The sequence below is a fragment of the Hoplias malabaricus genome, chromosome 15, assembly GCF_029633855.1.
Source record: "Hoplias malabaricus isolate fHopMal1 chromosome 15, fHopMal1.hap1, whole genome shotgun sequence".
In the NCBI taxonomy this organism is placed as follows: Eukaryota; Metazoa; Chordata; class Actinopteri; order Characiformes; family Erythrinidae; genus Hoplias; species Hoplias malabaricus.
Genome location: NC_089814.1, coordinates 13,417,258 through 13,436,611, shown reverse-complemented (window position 1 = coordinate 13,436,611; position 19,354 = coordinate 13,417,258). Strand labels below are relative to the sequence as shown.

Genomic DNA, 19,354 nt, shown 5'->3' with positions numbered 1-19,354 from the left:
GAAACATTTTCTGACACGTGTTCAGCTGAAGCTGTTCCCACAGAACTTGTATAATGTCTAATGAAAAGCATTGTTTAACTTGTTAACCAATTAGAGGGAGTGTCCATATTCTTTGTATAGCATGCATACTCAACATGGGTACTCAAAATAAAGGTTTTTAAATGAAGACGAATGTGCTTTAAAGTGCTGTAACATTATTGTGCATGCAGATGGCTGTCTGTACAAACAGTGTTCATAAATGCCTCATTTGCAGGAAATGTCTTTATTCTGAACTTTGGAAACAAGAGAACAACATAGACTTTAGTTAAAATACAAAAAACAATGTAAAAAGTAATATACATTATTTGAACACAGTCATATTAAAGGTACATCACATTTATGTAAAAAAATATTTTTATTTGCAAAATATATAAAAAACCCTGTCAACAATAAAACAGTGCTACTAAAGCCTTTGTGCTGTTATATGGCATGTCTATGGGCTAACTGAATGCACCGGGAAGCAGATTGTCCAGTGAAGTGACTGAACTGGTTTGCACAATAAGCCAGTTTCATTAGCTGTTTCAGTAGTTTGCAAAGGTACTGCAGGCTGAGGTTAATAACCCACAGTTTCCATTTAGACAGATTTCAATTCACAGGCTTGGAGATTGTACTTGAGGGATGTAACCTAATATTAGATGATCACAATCTGGAAGTGACAAAGTCATGTTGTACGAAGGATTTAGAATTCCTGGAGTTGGAGCCCCTATGTAGGAAAGGTCAACGGTGATTGGAGAGACAGGTAGAGAATCACAGGCATCATTAATGTACTCCTGCCACATTGAATCTTTGATTATATGATCAACCTCTTTGTTTTCTTTCTGAAACTGTGGCACAACTTCTGGACAAGGTTCTAGATACTCCACCATGAGTGCCTTGCTTTCGGCATGTAGCATCTTATCAATCAACGGGCACTGGTGAGGCTCCTATAATACAACATAAATTCAAAGGCATTTGCTCAAACAAGATACAATATATATTATTTGACAATTCACTATAAAGTAATAGTTCTGTCAAAAAGTAATTAATTACCAATGAATAAAACAAGTTTATATTATTAATACTATTATGATCATTATGAAAATGACTATTAATATTAATATGCAAATGATTGCATATTTACTGGTGACTACTACTATCCATTCATTGTTAGAATGGGTTTAATAAGACATACAATTTAGGTTCAATATAGTTTTTGTTCATTAGGTGAATGTTTTGAATGTTTCTATTTCTCTAACAACATACATTCATTCATTCATTCATTGTCTTTAACTGCTCATCCGGTTCTGGGTCGCGGTGAGTCCAGAGCCTACCTGGAGTCACTGTGTGAAAGGCGGAAAACACACACAGGAGGGCCGACACACATTCACAAATTCACTCACACACACTCAAACTTATGGACACTTTTGAGTCGCCAATCCACCTATCAATGTGTGTTTTTGGAACATGCGGGAGCACCCGGAGGAAACCCACATGGACATGAGGAGAACACACCAAACTCCTCATAGACAGTCACCCGCAACCCACAAACCCAGGTCCCTGGAGCTGTGTGACTGCGACCCTACCTGCTGCACTACCATGCTGCCCTTCTAACAACATACTAATGTAATGATAATGTGCAATTATTTGTCATTGTACAATGTACAATGAAATGTGTCTTCCACATTTAACCCATTTGTGGCAGTGAACACACACTAGTGCACTAGGGGCTGTGAACACACACACACCCAGAGCGGCAGGCAGCCATCCCCGGCGCCCAGGGAGCATTTGTGGGTTCAGTTCACTCTAGCCATGGATGTTCCTGCCGGTCCTGGGGATCGAACCAGCAACCTTCCAGTATCAATTAGGCCAAGGCTGCCCTTACTACATATAATGACATGTTCAGAACAAGAATATATTATTTAAAGTGTGTTTACTCTGTGCATTTGTCAAGTCTACATTTCTAATGTATTCCTAATGTGCTACCTTTGAATTCACTGATAAATAAATTTAAGTTTTCTCAGCATTATGACATGTGCTCAAGTCTGGATTCACCAAGATGTCCAGTTCAGTGATATCAATGGGAAACTCATTGAGCAACAAAACTGAGCAACAGTATTTTCTTTGTGAATGAAATAAAATGTATTGTGTACTCACCTTTGTAAACATTTCTGAAAGCACTGGTTTAGGAATATCTGGATATACCTTTTTCTTTAACCTGTTGGAATTAAATTAAACGTAATTAAAATACAGTGATAAAGTATGCAGTTTCCTTTAATAGAATGTAAATTGTAAGAAATTGTTATTGAAAATATCCCATACCATCTCCTTTTGCTGAAGCAAAAAGCAATGATGGTAAATATAACCACTGCCGTAACCAAAGATGCAAGAATGCTGAAAAAAATTGGGTCCACTGCAAACACAAGAAGCATTATTTTTACAATGTCACATGTAATCCCAGAGTCATGTTTTATAAAATGCTTCGTATAATAATGTTCTGGTGTATTTCAAGGCCAGGTATTATGAGCTCTGCTCAACTATACAAAGGAAAACAAGATAAAATATTTATGCAAACGTACCCTGCAGATCCACCAATTGTTTGATTTCATTTCCAGGACCCTCTCCTGCTGATGTGAAGGCCTTTACATTAAATGTATAGGTCCCACCAAGAATATTTGACAAAATAAATTCTCGAGAACTGGGGTCTGTTTTAATCATCTCTAAAATGGAAAGTGACACATTAATTGTCAACAACACACCAAATTTATATATGTTTCATAATGATATGACACTTGTTGCATATGGAAAATCTGCTTTAAAGAAGCGGAATTTAAGCATTAAATATCCTTACTGTTATCAATCCTGACTATCTTGTAACTCTTCTCTCCATTAGGTTGCTCGTAGGACACATTATATCCCAGTATAAAACCGTTCTTTTCCTTTTCAGGCATGTCTTTCCAGGAGAGTTTGATTTTCACACCATGCTGTTCTATTGTCAAATTATAAACTTTCCCTGATGGTGCTGGAAAAGAAAGATAAATGGAAAAATAAATATGAAAGTTGCTGCTAAGACAAAACATTTACAATGGAGCAATGTCACTGTCACACATCTCTAGAGTCCTGAGATTGTGGGTTCGAGCCCCAATCCAGGTGACTGTCTAGGTGTGTTCTCCTTGTGTCTGTGTGGGTTTCCTCCAGGGGGCTCTGATTTCCTCCCACAATCCAAAAACATGTTGGTAGGTGGATTGGCCATTCAAAAAAAAAAAAACCAAGCGTCTGTAGGTGAGCGTGTCCGTGAATATGTGAGTGTATTTCGCCCTGCGAAGGACTGGCGCCTTTTCCAGAATGTGTTCCCACCTTACGCCCAGTGATTCCACGTGGTTTCCAGACACACCATGGCCCTGAACTTGATAAGCGGTTACAGACTATGGATGAATATGTTCACTGAGCCTTACATATGGGCATCTAAATCATCTAAAGGTATGGGGTCAGACTGTAGGTTGTGCAATTGTGGAGGGGTTGGGTGGGAAAATGGGTGTGGGAGAGATGCGAGAGATTGCAACAATAAAAAATTAAAAAAACACATATTTGAATGGCTCTGCCATTTTCCTGTTTCTCACAATCTTGTTTAGTAATCTTGATTCATTTACATTGGCAAGTTCTCAAAAACCGTCAATGGGACTCTAGAGGAAAAATTCTGTATAATTCATTAAATCATTCCACTAATTCATTCTTGAATGTTCTAAAAGAGACTTTGTATGTAAGTGAAGTTTGTTTAAACTTAAAAAAATCCAATTCAAATTAAACACATTAACTAAACTATGTACTGAAATATTTTATAGCTTTTATGTGCCAGTTTTAAGAGTGAATATCTCACTTTTCTTGGACGTTTATCCTTAGTTTTAAGTAACAACAAGAATTTCAGTCTTATGGAATAAAATATTCTGTATATTAAAAACTCAGGTTACTGTTATTATGGACTTACAAATAATGAATTCAAGCATTCTCTACTGAAAGAACCTGGCTCCTCCATTTCTTTTGAACCAATCTGCCTCACCTAGCAAAGAGTGCTACACTGATAAAAACAGGATGCAGTGTCCTATCTGTTAAAAAGAGACATTTCTCAAGTAAAAAAAAAAAAGTAGAAGTGGAATACTGACTGCTTACCTAACTCTTTCACATAGCCTTCTTTTCTTTGCAGTAGCTGTGGAGCTGCTGAAGTGCATGCGTACACAGAGAGGGTATATTTCACTCCCGGTTTAAACTCTGTGGTCACAGCATAGAATAAACAGAAATATTAAAAGTTAAAAGAAGAGTTAAGACTCATAATGATTATGTGACTCTTCAGTATCAACATATATTTTGGTCAACAAAAAGACTGATTATTTATAAATCTTAAAATATACAACACATGAGGTACAGATGCTATGAAATGCCATGTTCTACTACATTTTTAAAAATCATGTAACAATGTAGTATCATACTAAATTCATTATAACTAATTAATGTTCTAAATATTTTATGCATGTAAGTAAATGTCACAATGTCAATAAGGCCAACACATTGACTTTGTCATAACGAAAACAAAATTTTTTTCTGCTTTTGTTTTCTACAGTGTTACATATTAGTTTGAATCTTTCTTGACTAATGAACCAACAACATTCGTCTGTAAAACCATAGCTTAAACATTAAAAACAATTTAATATGCCCTTCAAGGTTATGATTTTTAGCAACTTTTCGATATGAATATGACCATATGAATTTAGGTCCATATGAATATAGATACATATGTACTTTTTCCTATGAACTGACCTGAGTAAATTTTGGCATTTGAGACTTGATGGGAGAACTTCGTCCATTTTACAGCACAAGGCTCTCTCCTGTATGTTGGAAACCAGTCCACCACATAGCCGCAGCTAGAAATAGGACTTGTCTTCCAAGATATATTAAAACCACCATTATGGCCAGCAATGGTACCATCGACAATACCACGGTCTAAAAAAAAAATGTTAACATTTAATAAAATGGTAGTTTTTAGAGGTGAAAAAATTAAGAATTTATTTCCAAATGCCTGGCCTCTCTTATCCTCTCAGACCAGGCTTAAGGTAGTTAAAACATAATTCCGAGAAGGATGTTTGCTTTCTGAATTTAATAATGACATCTTTGGTTTAAGTCTACATTCATTTTACCTGACAACAGTGTGGGGATAGTGATGTTGGAGGGAGGAGAAACACCAACAGAATTCTTGGCAGAAACTGAGATGTAATAGTTTGATTCTGCACTTGGGCTGAGTTTGTGGCAGTGCTGAAGTGAGCTTTTGCTGAAGTTCTTTTTGTTCATTTCCTTGGAGCTTCCTACAAGCAGCTCATAGCTGGTAATACACCCATGACTCTGATTTGCACTTTGTTCCTATTAAAGCATCCATATGAAAACAGACTGTTAATGTGTATTGATTTCTCTAACTTTATACTAAGAAAGTTACAAGGTAAAAAAACATCAAGTGCACTTTTGCACTTACCTTCCATACAACATAATTAGTCTTATTAACAACTTCCATCCATACGTCTAAGGCTTCAGGAACTGAGGAGAAATAAAGTGCAGGTTGCATACAGTGAAGTGACATCTCTTTCATATCTTTATATACCGTATATCACATAATAATAATAATAGCAAGCAGAAATAAATACAGTATATATAATAGCCATTGTGACAGAAAGTTAAAAAATCGGCCTTTCTCTCTATCTACAGAATTTAATCTGTAGTAGAATCATTCATTAAAATAACAAATGATTATAAAAGCATAGGATAAACAAAACTCTATGAATGATAATCCCTTAGTGATTGTAATTATACACAGGATAAGACATCCTATGCTAATCTCTCAGAGCTTCACTTAGTGCCCCCTCCACTCTCTTCCTACCAACAAACACATTATTTCTGTTATCATATCCTTTGTCATTGAACATTTAAATCCTACACCTAACCTCTAATGTTGCCTATCCCTTAGCCAAGCCCCACTGGTACCATTAATGTGTGAGAACTCCAGAGTTCTCATAACTAAAGAATTGGCTCGCAACCTTGGTGTATTGATGGAATCAGATCTCAGTTTTAGTAGTCATATTAAAGCGGTTGCTAGATCAGCATTTTACCATCTTAAGAATACCAGTAAGATTAGAGATTTTCTGACTAAACCAAACCTGGAGAACCTTTTCCATGCGTTTATTTCTAGCAGGATTAACTGGACGTCCAAAAAAGACCATTAAACAGCTTCAGCTGATTCAAAATGCAGCTGCCAAAGTTCTCACTAGGAGCAATAGATGAGATCATATCACCCTCATCCTCAAATCCTTAAACTGGATACCAGTCTGTTACAGAATAGACTTTAAGGTGTTGTTACTGGTTTATAAATGTCTTAATGGGGTAAGACCAGTGTATTTATCAGATCCGCTACAGAGAGAAGCCTTTGTATTCAAAAGCTTCATCAAGTGTATCCTCAAATGAAACCTGTTTACTTTTTTAGAATGTGACACCACGTCTGGCCTCAGCATAGGTAATTCAATAAACTCTGGGACCTGTTGTTTCTTACCGACATCTGCCGCCTCGGCTTATACACCAATATTTATAGCCTGCGCTTGCTCTCCAAAATGTTCACCCTCATGCACAAACCACTTTATTACTACAACCTCTTGGCAATGCATTAATCTCTAGGCATTGACAGTCAAATATACACACTAATACCCTAAGCACCTGATTATGTCTCTGTTCATACCAGCCCTGCAACAATCTAACCTTACATGCTGATTATATACGCTTCAATGTGACAACCGTGGTACATAATCTACATCTCAGGTCTTCATCTACCCACTGTCAAAGGTTTTGTGAAGTTGGACTTCTCTAGATTTTCCCAACAAAGTCATTGGCCTTGTTTTGCTTTGGCACAGTTTTTCCTTTTCCTGCTTGCCTTATTATTGGCCCTTTTTAAATGCTTTCTGGGATTCACCTGACCCAAGGCCTGATCTTCCCCATTGCACTTTGCCAATCACATTCCTTAGCTCTAATGAGCTCCTGGCTACCTGCACTGGTACATGGACTCCACTTCCTTCCTGCATCATCAGATCCTAACAAAATCATCTCACAATTCACCTTTGAACATATAAATTCAACTAAACTTGTAAGCTGTAGCCAGCCCTCATACTGGCTATAAGCTATAGTCTCTCTCATACTATGCCACACTACTCAAACAATGTGGTACCTCAGCCACTTCCTCATAGCTTTGTCTGTTCCATTCTCTATATTTCTGTAATTGCAACATCATAAACTGTCAACAGTCATTTCATATGAGGTAGCAAGCCAAACTTAAGACACCAAAACTTTACTTTTTCTGGCAAACATGATCTCTCAATTTTATTAATAGCCTTCCGTAATTCAGTTTTTAGCACCAAAACTATATCATTTAGTACTGCACTGTACCACCTGAATAAACTCTTCACTTGTCTATCCAGTATAGAAGGTATCTGTTGTCCTTCATTCAAAAAATTACCTGAACAATTTTTCCTTTAAGAATGAACAAATAAAGTAACAAGAAATATAATTAAAATAGAAACAAGCAGCAGGAGCAATAATTTAGCTGTTCTTGTGCAACATTAAATCTTAATTCAATTGCTTAGGTGATATTAGAATTACAATTAGAGATTAAATATTTATAAAGATCAATTGTGAAAGTTTTTATGCTTACTGTCTTCATTTGTAGAGAAGATAATGCCTTCACTCCAATCACCCCATTTATAAAAATGGTTTAGAGCTCCACACCTCACCCGAGCTGTGTAATCTGTATAAGGCTGCAGGTCGGCCAAGACCAGTGACTTGAGTGTAGTGCCATTAAACCTTTCCTTTATGAAAAATATGCAATTCATCAAGAACATATTTAGTGATCTTTGATAAAATGATCCTCTACAACAGATGTCTAAAAATTTACATTAATTTCAAAATGCACAAAGTAAACAGACACCCACCTCACGATTGCGTCCATTCAGCTCCACTTCACAAGTCATTGGAAATAATTTGTTTCCCAGTGTTCCTTCCCAATTCCATTCAAGTGTGACATTCCTTGCATGAACCAAAGTTACATGGACATTAATGGGTGCTATGAGTCTCACTACAAAAAAAACACAGTAAAAATAAATTCTTAAATGTTAACGTAACACTGGTGTGTACAAATAATCAAAGAATAACAGAAGAAATATTTCGCTGATTTCTTTGGGCAACACAGTACTGCACACTAAAGCATAAAACATAGACTACTTTTAATTTCTTTAATTTATGTTTAAAATTACAGGGGAGTCCAGTTAATCCTCCAGTTAAAACTTGGACTTGGAAAAGTATCTATATCCTAGGCACCTGCAGTTTTAAATATTCTATTTTCCAAATCATTGTCTGAAAGTATATTGTATGTATTATTTGTAAGAACGATTTCAGACACCACTAAAATGACACCATTCCTCATCTCGTCTGCCAGCCACTCTCCAATCTTATCTTTTGTCATGTCTTCATTAAAGCCATTGTGCAGCCAGAGGAGCTAATATAAGCAGCAAATTATCTGGCTTGTTTAATACAATTTATTTTCTTCTGAATTTCTAAATTCGAATTTGTTAACTGCTTATGGATAAATGCTAACATCACCTAATTTAAGGTAAGGATTGTAGGACTTCACTGAAGTATCTACCTGTGCTGTATTGGTTTCCCTTTATGTCCTGGAGAAAAGGTTGACCCTCACAATAATAACTGTATAATTTACACTCTGCATTACCTCTGTGTTTGGGATCGCCTTGATCACTGATTATTTTTGTGCCAAGGGCATTACTGGCTGTTAGTGTCCAATTCATCACACCCTGGTCTATGTTGTCGTTCAGAAAACAATCTTCTAATATACACTTCCTATGTGACAAGGGTACACAAGAAGATATTAGAGACATTTGAATGGATAAAATCAGCAAAATACAGAATAAGATATTAAATAAATATAATTCAATAATTAAAGATTAATAGTGGAACGAATGGTGAAGCGGATACCTTCCATTGACTTGGTAATATACTATGAACATATAAGATTTGCCTGTTTCACCAGGGCTCAAGTGACATTTTACAGAACTGAGATCTCTTGTCTCACATGTAAGATTGCGGTCATCAGGGGGATCTGTAGCAGTCAATCACATCAGCAATTTAAAGATATCACCATCAACAACAGCAACTTCAACAATAATTACTATAATAATCAATAAATTATCTAATCATTACAGAAAGTGAAAAAAAAATACTCCAGCATTTTCCAACTGAATCTGTATCTGATGCAGCTACATCACACTGCAGATTGTTCTAGACAACAGTTTCAGCATTTTCCCCAAGGCTACAGAGAGAACTGACGGACTGCGTACACAAGTATAACTGAAGTCACTGGTGAGTTGCTGAATGTCTATTATTGTACGTGTTATTTAACTTTTAATCACTACTGCATCTCAGGCTCATGAACAGACATTTCCAGGGTACATTGTCCTCCCTCTTCAAACAAATACCATTGTAAACATTACATAAACTTTAATATATTTGAAGGAATATTTCAAATATGCAATCAAGTGCCATCTTAGCTTATGAGTTATTTGAGTCATTATTGATTAGAGGTATTTTTCTTTTTAATCAGATATCCTCAGACTTTGTGTTGATACACACAGGTAGGATTTTCTGACATTTCTGTAGGTGGTTTATAGTGCATCAGAGGAGGAGGATAAGCAGATGAAAAACTTGAGGAACTCAAAATGAGGAACTATTCCCCAGACAAGGATGAGCTGAGCTGCTCTGAAACATTCATATAAAACATACTTACACATACCAAACCAGAGGGCATGCGTACTTTCTAAGGGCAAAAGGCCCAGAGCTAAAATACCCCCCCAGGGCCTACTTGTGCTTGGGAATGCTGGAACAACACAGCCATAATTTAAACTTTCATTTTCTCTGAGGTTTTTAATATCTATATGTGAAAACCCAGGGGCCTATGAATAATTCCGTTAATATTCTAATAGAGATTCTAATAGAGAATAGCTAATAGAGATTTGATTGGAAAATACTGGAAGTTGCCTAAAAAGCAAGCAATACAGCAGTAAGTATAATGATACATTCAAATGTTTTTTGAATTATATAAATAATATGCAAATCATATCCAAATTATTTACAAATGAGCATCATTTTGTTTTGCTTCATGGATTCAGTTTTGGCATTTTAATAAGCTTCATTGTTTTAGTTCAACTAGTCTGGATGATCTGATGAGCTACAACAAGGACACTCAACAGATGACGACTTAATGCAGCAATACATGCCATGTACACCATGGTTTATTGGAATATGTTAAACTGAATCTGGAACAAAACAAAGTTAAAGCATGCTGTGAACATAAGCATTACTGGTTCTCTTTTGTTACTTTTAAAAAAGAGGAATGAAACTGAGAGTATGTGCTTATACTTACAACCAACATAATATGTGGCACCCCTATTATCACAAGTTATATCATAACCCGCCGTTTCAGAGGTGGTATTTCTACGAACAGGATCTGTGATGTAAGTCCTGTTGCTGATCCGGATTTTAAAATCAGAGGATTTGAACCCTGAAACACTCTCATCTTTTAGGATACAGCAGAAAATTATGCCATCGCCAACTCTAGAGATGTGATTTTTAGGGTACACCACACTCTCAGAAATCTTAGTAATGTCGTTTCCTGTGGTGTGAAGAAAATAAAACAACTCAGATCATTCCACAGTATTTCTTTAAACTCACCTCTATCATTAGATGCTCCAGGTGTTTTACAGTGATTAAGCCTAAGCTTGGACAAGCCCCAGTGTCTATGGACATTCTCTCTTTTTTTTAAATATATAGCTATTTATTGCAAACATAAACTTTAACAATTATAAAACATATTATGTTTTACACAACATTAACCTAAATTTAATTTTTTAAATAAAACAAATTTTCTACATTTCAAAAAAAATTTTTTTTAACATTTCATAAAAATATTCAAATTGAATACAGTATTTTAACAATCAATTTGCACCTTGTAAAGTCTTTAAAGGTGTCCAATCACTGGTGAGATTGCGGTCTCTGACTCGCAGTCGGACTGAATGTGAGGTACACTGGAGTGGTATGGGTGAAGTCCAGCTCCAAGAATGAGTGCCATTTAAGTCTGGTTTCACTTGTATTGTCTCCTATTTCAGACATGACATATATAATAAAATATTTATATATCATCATTATACAAAATGGTAACATTGCAGAAGAAAGGAAGATGAAACATATCTAAAATGTTGGAACATATTTTGAAGTATGTTGCCCTGTTATTTTAATGCTCAAAAACTTTATACACCAGCCACCCTGTAAGGACAACCTGGAGGATTATAAAGGTAAAGAGGGAACCAATCTCTGTTCTTACAGCTGCCCAGAGGCAGGAAATAAACAAGCATGAGGTTCAGAAAACAACTGGTTTTCTGAGTTTTTCCCCAGGCCTTCACAATGCTGAACAGCCAATGGCACAGTGCACCAGTCCATCACGTACCACCCCGTTGGCTCTTTATTTACCATTGGAACTTGTGTCCAATTGCTTAGTCACACTGCACCCACTGAATACTTTTTCCACAGGTAAAAAAAAATAAATAATAATAAAACCTGCCACTTACATTATGTACAAGTCGCATCTGCTCTGTATAGAAGATCTGTATATCGTAGGTGACTTGCTCATTTAGGCTGCTGTTGATGAAATTATTCTTCCATTTAACGTTCATCTTCCAAATAGTCTTAAAAGGGTCACCTATGTCATTATATACATTCACTATCTCAGGAACGGGCAGTGGGTTTCCAGTTGAAACTATTACACAAAAAATGTAAAAAAAAAAGAGTCAGCACCCATTCTGTCTACATGGTAATTTATGTGTAGAAAGCAAAGCTTTACCTAAAGAATTCATGGCACACTTGGTAACGAGAGAAAAAAAGTCAACTAGAGTCTTTTTTTACAGTTCCAACTAATAGAAACCAAAATGGTCAGACAAACACTGAAGAACTTCCAATCCTCACATTTCGATTTACAGAATCTCATAAAAAAACTATACATAATGCTGATGATAATACAGTGAAAAAATGAGTGTAGCTAGTGAATGTATGAAGGAGAATAAATACTTTTATTCACAATATTAAAAAGAAATACAGTAATCAAATATTAAATATAACAGTAACAAATTTTTCCTATTGCAAGTGTGTGCTAATTTCTTTTGCTTTATTTCTTTTTACAAATGTTTTCTGTTTTTCTACCCATTTCTGATACAAATCTATTTTTCTATTCCCTCAATCATCTATTTGTCCATTAATCTGTGTTTCTTCTATTAATCCATCTTCTTCATCTAGTTTTCTGTCAATCCATTCACTTACTCTGTTTCTCTATTGAATTTCAGAACTATGAGTCCCAAGTGTTTTCCCCTTAAAACTGAAAATATCTTGACACTAAATATATCCACATCTACATGACAGCATGTGCTTTTGGACTGTGGGAAGAAACTGGGGCATCCGGAGGAAACCCAGTGGGAGATTATTATTTTTGCATGTCTTTGTTTCTTAACCACATACTACAAACCCCATTTCCAGAAAAGTTGAGGCACTGTGCAAAATGTAAATGAAAAAACAGAATGTTATGTGAAGATCATGTAACCCTATATGTAATTTTAAATAATAAAGGGACAACATTTAAAACATATATATTTTAATATATGCTGATATTTAAATTGATGACAGCAACATGGTCTAAAAAAGTTGGGATGTGGAACAAAACACTGGTACAATTGTGTAATGCCATAAAAAAGTAATTTGTTTAACGGGAAATAGAACAGTGGCATGAATAGGTTTAAAAAAGAAAGGCTTCATATCATTATAAGATTCAGAAAATCTAATCGAGTGTCTATATGAAAAGGACAAGGCCAAAAACCAACGTTTGCTGGCTACAGACACTTCCCAGAACCACTGCCTGTGAACACAGTATGTCGCTGCATCAACAAATGCAAATTAAAACTCTTAAATGCAAAGACGAAGCCATACATAATGAGGGCCCAGAAATGCTGCAGCCTCCTCTTAGACAAAGATCATTTAATGTGGACTGAGGCAAAGTTGAAAGGTGTCTTGTGTAGCCCAAATGATCTTTTATTTTCTGTAAAATATATTTGCCCAACTTATATAAGGTAAAAACAGTAACAATTTTGGTACGGATATTGATTTAAGTCATTTTACCTTTTAAGTGGTTACATGTGCTATTTACAACACAGGTTTTACAATCAGAAGCTTTGCCCATGTTTACAAACATTCCCATCGAGAAAGTGCAGACTGGTATTATCAATACCTCTGATAATTCCAGGATGTCATGTTTCCATTTAAGAATCACTTCCTGACCTTCATTTCACATAGAACAACCCTTTTCAACGTATCCAAGATGATAAACATCACACCTAAGCCTTGGTAACACTATTGAATCAGGTGACAAACGGTACTGCTCATATCTACCACCTGTATTTCTGGAGGAAACAAAGGCAGAATCTACAAGGAGTTAGAGAGACTTACCATGTTGTTTATCCTGCGCTATCACTCCAGGCAGAAAAACACACAAAAGCCACAAATATGGAGAAGCCATTATAGGAGGCAGGAAAAGACCTACTGACACCGCTCTTTCAAAGCCAGCTCACTGGAATAAAACACAGAACATAGGGATTTGAATGAGTATGGCTTTTTTATACTGTCTGAATTTGCTAGACTGAATCATCTTTTCAAGCTTGGCTGTAGGCCAACTCCGCCGACTTACACATGAGCAGGTTACAACCTGTTTGTAAACAGTCTCATGGTGTTTGTGACTGTTTTAGTAAAGAAACCTCTTCATTACAATTACGTAAAGATTAATAACAGGATAGAGGTACTTTTATTCTTTTATTTTTTTTTAAAGAGGTTTATTAAAGAGACGGCAGACCATTTTCTGGGCGGACCACTGGTGATTAAACAGCATTTTAGACAAAATGCCACATTTCAGCACTTTTTTACATTTTTTATTAAATTTTATTAAATTTACAAATTGACATTTTTTTCCTTCATTAGGTTCTTTTGTTATTTTTTATACACAAGATTAATTTTAATCCAGCACAGCGTCAACATTTTCAGCATGTATATCAGGCCTATACTCATTATTATATCTCTTATTGGTAATATTTGTATTAGTTTGTTTTCCAGAATAAAGTGAATTTAAAGTCCGTTTGAGGAGATTAATAGTGAGTCAGAACCTGTACGGGACACTAATCTGAGTGGTCCGATGGTGGAACAGCTATAGTCTACAGTCTGTGGCGGTGCCTACGTGGAAGTGAAAACCTTGATGATTAAAATGAGAATAAATAATTAATTCCGATTAAAAAAAATCATATCCAACTCTTCCAGTGTTAGTCAGTTAGTTGACCACACGTTGCCACGGCAACATTCAAGTTAAGGCTAAAAAGCTAAGAAGTTTAAAACGTGTTGCGCAATTAATCCACCAAAATATGTATAATTTAAAGGAAGAATTTCCACACCTGAAAAACTTACCGTCTCAGAGTCCCGTGACCCTTTAAGAAGTCCGTTTAGTTGTTCCTAGACCGAGAACTTTCCGTATTCCTCCTGTCAAAAACTACTAACACATTAATAACGTGTAGTACAGACGTTCTTGCTGTCTGTGTGTGCGTGAGGTTGTAATTGCGTGTGCGTGAGAGACTGGGAGAGAGAGAGAGAGAGAAAGAGAGAGAGAGAAAGGAAGAGGAGGTTCATACTGGAAAAGGCTGACGTTCTTCCTAGGAAAACAGTTAATGTAATCGCTCTCAGTGAACTAGCACATTCCAAAAGCAGGTACTAGCATCACCTTTCGATTTTACACTTAAACGACTTTTACCTTAGATTTGAAACGCAAGACCGTATTCATGAATGTCACAGTGTACTATTTCTTGTGATCTTGGCTCCAGATTATTGGTGGATCCACATAATACATAATATGTCATTATATAACAGACCTATAGCATTAACCTCAATTGTGATGAAATGCTTAGAAAAATATGCTGTGTCCATGCTTAAAACTGATGTTGACCCTAGACCCATTTCAATTTGCCTACAGACAAAGGCGAGGAACACAAGATGAAATTCATATTGTGACTCTTTTGACTCTTAAGCACCTAGAAGATTGTAAAGCTTATGCCACTCTGTTTTTCATTGCTTTTAGCTTAGCTTTTAATAGTCTTTTATCCCACCTGTTTTTGAATAAAAATGGAACAGATGGACATTAATCCTTTTATTAAATGGCATTTTTTCTTTCTGACTGATCAAACATAGCATGTAAAAGTTAATAGTGTTCTGTCAGACACTAAACCTATCAGCCTGTTCTTTTTATCATGTCCATGAATGAGATATTCAGGTGTGTTGTGTTGAAATTTTCAAAAGATACAGCAATCTTAAGTCTACTGTATTAAGACTATGACAGTAACTGCTTATCCAGTTCAGGGTGGTGGTGGGTCCGGAGCCTACCAGGACTCACTGGGTGCAAGGCAGGAACACACCCTGGAGGGGGCGTCAGTCCTTCACAGGGCAACACCGTCTGTTTTTGGACTGTGGGAGGAAACCGGAGCACCTGGAAGAAACCCACGCAGACTCAGGGAGAACACACCAAACTCCTCACAGACAGTCACCCAGAGCGGGAATCAAACCCACAACCTCCAGGCCCCTGGAGCTGTGTGACTGCGACACTACCTGCTGCACCACCGTGCCGCCCCCCTGTGATACATCTAATTATTATTTTGAAATAGCGAACTTTGTTCAGTGGTGTGACGTGAATAACCTCACTGTTGATTTAAATAAAACAGAGGAGATGGTGTTTGATCCTAGAGCCTTAAGTGATCGCTCGTCCGTGATCATTCATGACATCCCTATTAAGCAAGCCTGTTCTTACAAGTACTTAGTGTTGACATGGAAAATATGTTCACCTGGAAAATCCACTTGTAAAGCCTATGCTCTAGAATTTTCACTGTGTTTTTATGTTCGGCCGTATGCTGGGTGTCTGTGTTCCACAGAGAGAAATGTTTAGAATAAGCTGTCAATGAGGGTAAAAGAACTATAAATTTTACCCCTCCCTTAAGAACATGCGGATGTTAACCAATCTCTATGTTTGCCTTATTTGGAGAGAAGGGAGAAGCATATAGAGCAGGAGGGGAGAGAGATTTTAGACATGAGAGAGAATCTGAGCTCTGAATTGAACACTCCTCTCACGGGATCCTTAAGAACCCGTAAGACACTGTTTTGGTAAATAAAGATGTATTTACACTTTTAACCGTGTCTGCGGAGATTCTTTTCCATCACCTGTCTTCACAACGCAGCAAAGTTAACAACATAAGGAATTCATGTTTGTGTCCAACCAGGTTTTAGACAGTCTGATTAACTATGGGATACAGGCATGGTAAGGTAATCTTTCAGAGTACAGTTTCAGCTCAGTTCCATGGTTAAGACGGCAATGAAGGTTATAGGTAAAAAAAGAATAAAGGTCACTTCAGTCCATATATGAAGAGTTTGTGCTCAGAGGAGCACAAAAAATGTGAATGACCCATTTCGTGTTCTTTATCACGCTCCTACCATTGGGCAGAAGGTTTAGCATGTCAAGGTGTAGATTGTAATAGATACAAATATTGCAACAGATACAAAACTTCATTTGTGCAAGCTTCAGAAAAGCTTCTGAACTTCAAGAACTAGAGGCTTGTGCAATACTGAGGGAATGTGAAATATATAAATTTCACAAGCTATGGCTTTATTTGTGTGTGTTGGACATGATGCAGCAAATGTAGCAGTGTGAATGAAACTCATATTGGTCTTTCTTTTAAACTAGTAGCTTATGTGCTTTCACCTGAGGATTTTGTTCCCACAGGGAACAATAATATTGTAATAATAAACATGAACCACTTAACAATATACTGTGAGCTGTTTTACAATGCATGAATAATTGATAAATGAATAAATGGGCCATGTCAGAGTCAAAATGCACTTGTCAGGTAAACTCCGCACACTTCTCCGAGCCTACAACGGTGGGGTCACATCCTCACATTAAGTTCTCACATGATGCTGCTAGTGTCCCCATACACAAAGCAAAGACACACTCTGAAACACATTGAAAAATAATAGGCGAGACATCAATAAAATGGCCGAAGCAGAAGTGCCTCTATTGCTGCTGGGGTACATTTATCCCTGTAATAACCTTGTGACTGGGCTTTGAGGTGAGGTCCTGTCTTGACAATCTGGATGGTCCCTTCTGTCATTTGGAAATTAACATTAATACAGGAGCACTTTGTATTTCTACAATTAAAGACTGTAGTTCATTTGTTGCTGTGCATACTTTGTTAGCCCATTTCATCTTGTCCTTTAATGGTCAGGACCACCAGAGACCAGGCATGATATGGGTAGTGGATCATTGCCAGCGCTGCAGTGACACTGACATGGTTGTGGTGTTAGTGTGTGTTGTGTTGGTATGAGTGGATCACAGCAGTGCTGACAGGCCTTTTTAATAACACTGTGTCCACTCACTGTGCCTTGTTTTAGACACGCTCACCTTGTTGATGTAAAGTAGCTTATTTGATGCTGTAGTTTGTGTTGGTCCTCATCTAGTTCTTCATCAGTGGTCACTGGATGTTATTCTCAGTCAGACAGTGGCTCTGAGGGCTTTAAACGTTGCAGCAGCACTGCTGTGTCTAACCCAGTGACGAGCAAAGCAAATAACAAAACTACGAGTTAAGTAATGTATCGGTAAAACTCAAATTTTCTGAGAATGATTCACCATTTGGGGCGGCACGGTGGGGCAGCAGGTAGTGTTACTGTCACACAGCTCGAGGTCCTGGGGTCGTGGGTTTGGGCCCTGCTCTAAGTAACTGTCTGTGAGGAGTTTGGTGTGTTCTCCCTGTGTCTGCGTGGGTGGATAAGCGGTTACAGACAATGAATGAATGAATGAATGATCCATCATCTGTGGGGATCCAGACCACTTTTGGACAGAGTGAAGAGGGGCAAACAAAGCATGCCAACAAACAGATGGACTACAATCTAACTGTAGAACTACAGATTACTCCGGTATTGTCAGTGGAGTTGAGAGGATGGACAGCAAAGGTACAAACAAGCAGGTGGTCATAATTTCAAGGCTGAAGGGTGTAGAGACCTAAGCAAACCTTTTAACAACAGCTCTGAATATGTGCGTGTGGCTCTTTTTAGTGAAGTCATGCTTTGTTTGAAATTTGGCCAATTCCTTGCAAAGCCACAGCTTTAGTTTCGGTGACTAACACCACACTGCATTCAGTGGAACTGTAACAGTAACGAAAGACAAATGAGTCAAAGAAATTCATGTATATTTTATTAACAATGCATCCCTTTCACACGATTGTTTCTCAAGGCTCTTTGCTAATGCCCAAAACAAGCACTCAACTATACAAGGGACACCACAATTAGGGAAAAGAAAACATTACAAGTATGTACAGCCTTTTGAGAGATGTTTTGTTTTCCTCAAGGAAAAATATAAATAACACTTCTTGCATCCACTTCTGCAATCTCAATATTAAATGGTGCTTAATAAATTTAATACAGTGCTCTGCAAAATCATGAGTGCACTTCAGAGAAAAGAATGGAAGGTGCGTCTTTTTTTTTTTTTTTTTTTAACATGACACAAATGTACATTAAAAAAAACATTTAATCCATTTCCTTCACCACTTCAGCATGAATGGTGATGGAGAACAAACTTTGCAACATATTCAGAATTCGGTCCGAGAAGTGAAAGGCTAAATATTGGCTATAATTTAGTATCTTGTATTCTCTGGCACTTGAACCATTAGCACAAAAATGCGCTAGAAAAATGACTCATGCAGTACGTGCCAGCATTATAGGGGAGGGAGGATAACAACACTGGTTAACTGTCAACACTGATAACAAAAATGGTTATAACATCAGAGAACCAAAAAAACAAAAATAATAATAATAATCATTTTAAGAAAATCAGATTTCAGTTGTTCCATATTTTAGACTGATTCAATCTAAATGTTACTTTCAGAACCAAAATGTCCTGCTACAATAGTATGAGAGTATCCTCCACATCGACATGCGTGCTGGGAAAGATTCTCAGTTTGTCTCAATCAGCTCAACAGTTGCAGCAAATCAGTTTTTAAGGAATATTTTTGCAAAACCAAATAAGTAGGGACTGCTATTATTGCTGGCCTTTTAAGAGTCATATGTTAACAATGAA

The 19,354-nt window shown here is 36.8% G+C and overlaps 1 protein-coding gene across 3 annotated transcripts; it reads right to left on the bottom strand.

The window, feature by feature from the left end:
* Positions 1-255: 255 nt before the first annotated feature.
* lifrb (LIF receptor subunit alpha b) lies at positions 256-14,809 on the bottom strand. 3 transcript variants are annotated; one of them, XM_066646024.1, is made up of 18 exons: positions 14,640-14,809; positions 13,651-13,771; positions 11,730-11,917; positions 11,111-11,261; positions 10,529-10,777; positions 9,085-9,208; positions 8,822-8,949; positions 8,028-8,170; positions 7,751-7,904; positions 5,534-5,595; positions 5,205-5,424; positions 4,828-5,010; positions 4,183-4,281; positions 2,867-3,037; positions 2,595-2,735; positions 2,338-2,428; positions 2,173-2,233; positions 256-962 (listed from the first exon to the last, which is right to left on the bottom strand). In XM_066646024.1, exons 2-18 carry the CDS (start codon positions 13,718-13,720, stop codon positions 630-632), a joined length of 2,568 nt encoding a protein of 855 aa, XP_066502121.1. In that variant the 5' UTR covers positions 13,721-13,771; positions 14,640-14,809; the 3' UTR covers positions 256-629. The 3 variants fall into 3 exon arrangements, with proteins under 3 accessions (XP_066502121.1, XP_066502120.1, XP_066502123.1); XM_066646023.1 differs by having other exon boundaries at positions 14,653-14,802; XM_066646026.1 differs by lacking the exon at positions 14,640-14,809 and adding an exon at positions 14,358-14,473.
* Between the last annotated feature and the right edge of the window lie 4,545 nt (positions 14,810-19,354).

Excerpts from the sequence above, each read along its gene's own strand:
- lifrb (XM_066646024.1), bottom strand. The coding sequence starts at position 13,720 with ATGGCTTCTCCATATTTGTGGCTTTTGTGTGTTTTTCTGCCTGGAGTG. Across the intron at positions 5,596-7,750 it reads CTTCTCTACAAATGAAGACA|TTCCTGAAGCCTTAGACGTA; the intron begins GTAAGCATAAAA and ends ATTTCTCCTCAG. Across the intron at positions 3,038-4,182 it reads AGGCTATGTGAAAGAGTTAG|CACCATCAGGGAAAGTTTAT; the intron begins GTAAGCAGTCAG and ends TTTCTTTTCCAG.